The sequence below is a fragment of the Zosterops lateralis genome (assembly GCF_965231275.1).
Source record: "Zosterops lateralis genome assembly, chromosome: 4".
Lineage (NCBI taxonomy): Eukaryota > Metazoa > Chordata > Aves > Passeriformes > Zosteropidae > Zosterops > Zosterops lateralis.
In genome coordinates, this window is record NC_139765.1 from 32,472,859 (window position 1) to 32,480,609 (window position 7,751).

The following is a 7,751-nucleotide window of genomic DNA, read 5'->3' on the forward strand; positions in this document are numbered from 1 at the left end:
TTTAAACAAATAAGCTACTGACAACATAACATAACTCCACAGTTATGTTACACTGAAACTAGGGGTGTTTCAGTGCTGAATGCCAAGTGAGCCCTGGAGCCTTGATTAATGGATTGAATTTCCACTTCTTTGGAGACTGGACTGGGCCCAGTAAAAGAACATAGTGGTTGAAAAACTGGATCTTGCAAATAGTAAAATGACTAAACTGAAATTCTTATATTGTGATATGACTAGATAGTACTGCTTTTATCTTGAATTGAACAGGGACTCTATGGATTTTCCAGTATTTTGAACGGTGAATTCTGATCTCATTTGCATCTGAAAAGAAACATATTAATAGGTCAAAAAATGTAATACACAAGTAACAAAATCCTTACATTATTTATCACAATCATATATATAGTCCTAATTATTTTAATTTAAAATATTATAGCTATAAAATTACTTATAACAGTATTGCAAATATTTACAATATTAATATTATGCTGTACTTTTTAAAGCCATTGAAAAAGTAGCCCATGCCTATAGAATGTTACTCCATTACAGACATATTTCTTTGTCTAACACTAAGGTTTTGCACTTTTTTTGTTTATTTAGCATTTCTTGGTATGATTAAATTTGACCTGGCTTATCGCTATCACTTCTTTTTCCTATTTGCGTTTTCCCTTATGTTTCTTCTCTGTTCACTAATTGCTTCAAAGTCCCCCAGATGTTTCTGAAAGTGCTATAATTATCGCTGCTAATGGTGTTCCTCTTGCTTTGTTTTTGAAATCTTTTCCTGTCCTATTTGCCAGCTCCCCAGATGGCTCCATGTCTTATTCTTAATTTGGTCTGCCCCCACCCCACCCCCCTTTTATAAATTCACTCTCTTTCATTGCTTCTGTCTTCGTAGTTCTGGCATGTTTGCATTCATATAGCTCTCAGCTAAGTCTCTTACGAAGTCTCCTGAGAGTTCTTCCAGGTCTCTTGATACCTTTATGGTGCATCAAGTGTTTTTCAAGTGTGTTAGGATGTTGACTTTTCAGCTCATTTATTTAGTTTTATTCTCAAATTTCCTGACCCTGTCTGACAGCTCCAAACATACCATGTCTGGTGCGTTTTCTCTGCTGAGGTAAAAGATGAGTAATTTCAGTGTTTGTGGCGAAGAGAAATATACTTGAGGAAAGCTTTTGAGGACAGCAGGCTAAGCAGTTTCCCTCAGGGAATGAAGATCTGAAAGTCCTCAGAACCCCAAAGGCTCTCTGAATTGCAGCCAGCCTCCTGCTGGACTATTGTCTAAAGGTGACTGGTTAGAAGGGAGACAACTGACCCAGAGTTCCTCCTCTCAGTCTCAGGCAGCAGGCTGTGCAAGGGCTTGTGGTGCTGATGTCTCTGGCACCAGATATAAGACAAGTTTTCTTTTTCAAAAACTTAGAGTATTAAAATGGCATTAATTTTGGTAAATCTTAAGAAGGGAGAAGAGAAACTTTCTGGTTTTATTCAAAGGCTGTCATTTCTGGAGAATCCCTTCACAGTTTTCTGCAGATCATTTGCTGCAGAAATGGAAAGTAGGGGGCCCATGTGGCAAAATAGCTGAAGTATATTGGGTAGAGGGTATGCAGCTGTGCAGTGCTGATACATTTGTATTAGAAAAGCAGTTTAAGGTGCTTCATCTGCAGTATATGAACTATATTTGATTAAGCATTTTGAACACACACAAAGCTAAAATATACCAGATATCACAATATACACAAGGGGGTCTTATACCTGTTCAGAGTTGTAAGCGGATTGTAAGTGAAGCATGTGTTCTGCACTCTCCTATGAATACTAATCACTATTTTGGGCACTATGCAAAGAATAGCACTACTGTTGTTGACACAGCATCCTTAGCAGAACAAAGTATTTTCATAAAGGGTGGAGAACTCTGGCAGTTCATCCTATGGCACCCACATGAGACTCCCAGCAAACACTGGAATGTAAGTTAGAAATTAGTTAACAGATGAAAGCAAAAACCATTCTAGAAAAAGCTAGAGAAGAAAACCAAGGAGAGCTAATCAAGTTCTTCAGCTTCACTGACCTCTACATAGAAGTCAGAGATAAAAGAAACAGATTTTAATATTTTGAAAAAATCCAAATTTCAGTTTCGCCCATCATTCAACAAAAGAATGAAATAACAACTATTAAAAAGAAATGTTAGCCACAAAAGGCATTTATTAAAGAGGGGAGAAAAAGGAAAATTTTTGTGGTCAATTTAGATATTTTGCTTCTTAAAATCAAAACACTTTCTTCTGACATTATCTATTTCCAAACATTTTATGTAGCAAAACCTCAGTAGAATAAGTTTCCATTCAAAACCTTACGAAACAAGGAATTCTGGTGCTCCATTCTGGAACTCATGACACAATGTTTGGATATTAAAGAAAGGGCTTTGAAAAAAGAAAGTTTTTGGACCAGCCTTTTTTTCTTTTCTATCTGACACTTTTCATGGAAAATCTCCTAAGTTTTGGTGTATTTCCTTTCTAGATCATTGAGTTGCATTTTAAACTTGAACCTGATCATCAGACTTCCTCTCATAATTTATGAGCAAATGCAAAGTGGCACATAAGCACTAGAGAGAAATTATTCAAGAGACACTGAGGATCAAGAGAGCATAACAGTTCAGGTAGATGCCCCTGGATGTTTGCCAAAGATCTTTACTAAGCTCGGAAGTGGATTATTTACTACTTCTATGCAAGAAAAACAATGAACTATAAATGAATTTGCAATCAGTTTACAGAAATATTTCTTTGTGCTATAAAATATACCTTTGACACATTTTTTATTATTTATGCCATTAAATATGAGCGCTGTTTACTGTTTCTCTGGTTTTTCATGCTAGCAGCAGTACTGTTACTGCACAATGCTCCCATTTAATGACAGACACATAAGTTTTAGTGCATCAACATACTGCATGTATAAGAAGAAATTAACTCATTCATACATGTGCCTGTCATCAGACTAAAATCAAACCAGATAAATTAAATAAGCATTCCTACTTTTAAATTCAATCTTCATGACCTATTAGATATTTTCCCTTTTCTTAAGGACTAGGCAACAGATTTTCTCTGAGGCCCAAGTGACCTTATGGATGGGGCACTACTGAAGCCACTCTTTCCCTTCTGTGCCTTTACTATGACTGGGGAAGCCTCTTGGAAGAAAGAACTGAAGAAGAAGGCAGGAAGAGAAGGCATGGTGATAAATGTACCTTTTGACTATGCCATCAAAAAATGTTCTCCAAATTCAGAGAAACTTCTACTGTCTGCATGATCACATGCATTTCTTCTTGTTGCAAACCTGAGTTGAAGCTTCTCTGAAAAATGTCAAAATGAGCCACACGTCAGGATCTAGATTTGTCTTTCCTTTTCAGCAGTTTTGGTAGATTTTTTAATCACGGAAAATGTTTTTTAAAAATCTTCCCTGATTCTATTTTTGTGAAAGTTATCTTATCTGTTGCTGAGTGATGTTTTCTTATCCCTCTTTCGAATACCACAGCATTTTTGGGCCAATAATTTAATGTGTTTTTTTTTTCTTTTCCTTTTACTGTAATCTGAAGATTTATGGTAGATTTTCTGTAGCCAAAATGTATGATACTCAGTAATGCTCGTTGGTTTGGGGGGTTTTTGTTTGTTTGTTTTTATTTTAAATGAGGTGACATCTACACGCTTTCATGAAAGCTGAAACTGAAAAATGTTATTCTTGGAAACCTGCCTGTCCATGTTTCCTCTCTAGCTGGCATTCACAAATCTGTTTCTCTCTGTCTCTCTCTCTTTTTTGTTATTTTTGTTTTCCTGCTAATAGGAAGGGGACAAGGAATTAATAAGAGAGACAGCCACGCACCAGCTCAACCCAGAGCGTTATGTTCACAGTTTTAAAGATTTGTCTAATTTCTCAGGATCTATAAACATTTCCTATCGCTACCTAGCTGGCACACCTTTGCCAAGGAGAAGTAAGTAACTGCAATTTGAATGTTGTAAAATTAGATTATTCAAAAAGGTGTGAAATCCATATAGTCCCTGCGGTATTTCTATGCAAGAGGGGCTGAGTTAAGCAATGTCAGTCTCAAAGGAGTTAGTGAGACATCTATCATAGGCCATTCTTGAATGGCTGCTAGTTCGGATCTAGCAGTGGTTGCCCCACAGCCTGATTACCTTCTAACCAACTACCTGACTTTTAGATATCCTGCAGGCAGCCCCTGGATGGTCTGTGTGAGCATAATTCCATGGATCTCCTCCCAGGCAAGAGGAAGATGATTTAGAAAGCAGAAGCAAGGCACCTGCTGGTAGTGTTCTGCAACCACCCTCTGAGATCACACTAACAGTCTCTGTATAACCGGTGAATCCAACCTTAAGCGTGCTTGGCTTCACAGAGATACAGCCCTCAGATCCACCACTCTGCTGGCCCAGCAGCTGCAGATGGACATCCTCGCTCCTTTAGCTGTGCTTAAAAGGGAGCTGAATTGTGCTATTACCAGGACAGGAAAGGAGGATTCTGCTCACGGCCATCTGCAGATGGACTCTTATTTCCGATATGGTTCAAGATTTTCCTCTAAAAGTGAAATACAGCCATACCTAGACTTTAGGCAGGTGTCCTTCAGGTTCCAAATCAACCATTTCACATACATAAACATGGCCTTGAAATCCAAGCCCAGAAGGTAAAAAAAAAATAATATATGAGTTGTAGAAAGCTATAAAGTTTTTTCAAATTAGATTTGAAAAATTTGGGGCTCTGTAGGCAGTGTAAATAACTTCTGGGGATTGTACTTCACTGTACAACTTCATTTTGAGCAGATTTAACCTCAAGGGAAGCCCTGAATCACTATCAGAGCAGTCTTTTACCAATGACTTTTTAAGAAAGTTGGGGTAGGTTCAACTTAAGTACACGCTTTCAATTATAAAGTCTTAACATTTTTTACATCAGAAGTTAGAAGTATAGAGATATATTAGCAAATATTTGAAAAAAATCCTGATTTGGAATGCTGGTAAAAATGCAATGGCAGTGGCTACAAAACAGCAGAGATTAAATTTCTTATTTTATAAGATATATCTCTGTCTAGAAAGAACGTAACAGCATTAAAAATTATTTGTACAAGCAAAGAGAATAGTTCTCCTCTACTTTAAAGTAATGTCTAAATTGCATCTTCTAAGAGGGTGTTCCCTGTGAAATGTTTAATGAATCCTGAAGCAGGGTTAGAAGAGAAAACTTCTAGCCAGGAAAAACTAGACAAATTCACCTAAAAATGAGCACACTCAGAAATAATTATCCATGTAGATTTCATAAGACTGTAAAGCTATGCACAGATGTAAGTAGAATTTTAGAGGGCTTAAAATAATAAAAGTGCTGCATTTGGTAGTTCCTTGCTTTCGAAAAATGGTGTGAATAATCCCCTCATAATCCCCTTTCTTTTAGCAGATTTACAGCCTTATCATTGTACATGTGGTTTTGTCTACAAGGCATAAATGTTCATACTGCTTTGGCACTTGTCCCCAGCATGCTACTCCTTGCAGTAAACAACTGAATGTTTAACACAATAGTCTCCATATGTCTATTTGCTTGCAATATCATACTTCTCAATGAAAAGGGAATAAAGGTCCTTTATTGCATGCAGCTTAATAAATTTACATACCAAATTTCTCAGTCTTCACCATTTGTGAGGTTTATTTGATATAAACACAGCTCTGGAGAATATCTTTGTGATAAATTGCTTCCAATATCAGATACTCATTTTTTGTTTGAATTGTCTTTTGTACAGGATATCTTACAATTGGACTATCCTCTGTAAAACGGAAAAAGGGAAACTACTTGCTCGAGACCATCAAGTCCATTTTTGAGCAGTCAAGCTATGAGGAACTCAAAGAAATTGCAGTGGTAGTACAGCTGGCAGATTTTGACTCAGCCTGGTGTGAAGGGATGGTCCAGGATATTTCACAGAAATTTGCACATCATATAATTGCAGGCAGATTAATAGTTATTCATGTCCCTGAGGATTACTATCCTGTACTGGATGGCCTTAAGAGAAATTACAATGACCCTGAGGACCGTGTGAAGTTTCGATCAAAACAAAATGTAGATTATGCTTTCCTTCTAAATTTTTGTGCTAATCTTTCTGACTATTATGTGATGCTGGAAGACGACGTTCGCTGCTCAAAGAATTTTTTGACTGCCGTTAAGAAAGTTATTACCTCACGAGAAGGGTCCTACTGGGTGACATTGGAATTCTCCAAGCTGGGCTACATTGGAAAGCTTTACCATTCTCATGACCTACCACGCCTGGCCCATTTTCTATTGATGTTTTACCAAGAAATGCCTTGTGATTGGCTGCTCATCCACTTCCGTGGGCTGTTAGCTCAAAAGGAAGTGATACGTTTTAAGCCATCTCTCTTCCAGCACATGGGATACTACTCATCTTATAAAGGAGCTGAAAATAAGTTGAAGGATGATGATTTTGAAGAGGAATCCTTTGATATCCCTGACAACCCACCTGCAAACTTGCACACCAATATGAATGTATTTGAAAACTATGAGGCAAGCAAGGCTTACAGCAGCATTGATGAGTACTTCTGGGGCAAAGCTCCTTCTACTGGAGACTTCTATGGGATTGTATTTGAAAAGCCCATTAAAATCAGTAAAATTAAAGTTGTCACTGGAACTGAAGATCGGCAAAATGACATTTTACATCATGGGGCCCTGGAAGTAGGTGAAAAGATTGTAGGCAGTAAAAAAGGAAGACAATGTACAACTTACTTGAGACTAGGGGAGTTCAAAAATGGTAATTTTGAAATAACAGATGTAGAGCACAAAGTTCTGTTTGATATTAACTGCATGAGAATACTTGTCACTAAAAGTCAAAAAGAATGGCTGATCATTAGGAGCATTAGCGTCTGGACTTCTCAAACACCAAATCAATAAAGCAAGACCACCTTGCTTGTGAACGTACAGAGTGCATACAATCAACTGGGTCACAACTGGTGCCACTCCCCAGAAAAAAAGACACTTCCAGCTCTTCAATAGAGACACAGAATATCTGGGGAAATCACAAAACAAGTAAAGCAATTTATTTTTTACCAGTTTGGTCAGGCAATATACAAACACTTATTTGTTGAAATTTTTGAATTTTATAGAAAACGAAAGGTTCCCAAACCTTTCTTGAGATCTTTAAACCCTTTTTTATTATTATTTCTCTGTAAGAGAGATCTTGTGGACTATACAGAACAAAAAATCCCCCCATCTTATAGTTGCCAAAAGCTTTGAATCTATGACCATTATGTTGTGGAAAGAAATTGGATTGCACCTTATGCACATAAAAATTTAAAATCTTATGGTAATATGCATTTGTACTGTAGTTGGTAATGTGTTTCTTTTCCAGGCAGTTGTGACAAGGAGATCTGTCCTGAAACTGGCAGTTTACTTCTGAGCACTGTAAGAAAATAATGTGGCTAGTCATTGCAACTTCTTGTCAAAAAGAAATGTATAAAATTATAAATCTGACATGACAATTATGTAAAAAATAGATAATTGCACCTGTTATTCTGTCTCAACAAATATCCTTTGTTCTTTTTCCTGGGTCCTTTCACTGAAATGAACGCTACTTGGATTCTATATTACCTAAGGGACCAATTTACTCTCCTTACTTGTTCAAATTGCCTCACACCAAGCAAGCCTTCTGCTTGAGTACCAATGTTAGTATCAAAGTCAGGTACCTCAAGAGCAGCACTGTTCTCTTAGAGAGACGTCTT

At 37.1% G+C, this 7,751-nt stretch overlaps 1 protein-coding gene across 2 annotated transcripts in view; it reads left to right on the forward strand.

Annotated features, from left to right (window-relative positions):
* MGAT4C (MGAT4 family member C) overlaps positions 1 to 7,455 on the forward strand; it is a 28,407-nt gene extending 20,952 nt beyond the window's left edge. For both annotated transcript variants that reach the window (XM_083858802.1, XM_083858801.1), the window contains exons 3-4: positions 3,817 to 3,964; positions 5,768 to 7,455. In XM_083858802.1, the coding sequence (XP_083714928.1) occupies positions 3,817 to 3,964; positions 5,768 to 6,924 (1,305 nt within the window). In that variant the 3' untranslated portion in view covers positions 6,925 to 7,455. The remainder of the gene's footprint in view (positions 1 to 3,816; positions 3,965 to 5,767) is intronic.
* The last annotated feature ends 296 nt before the right edge of the window (positions 7,456 to 7,751 follow it).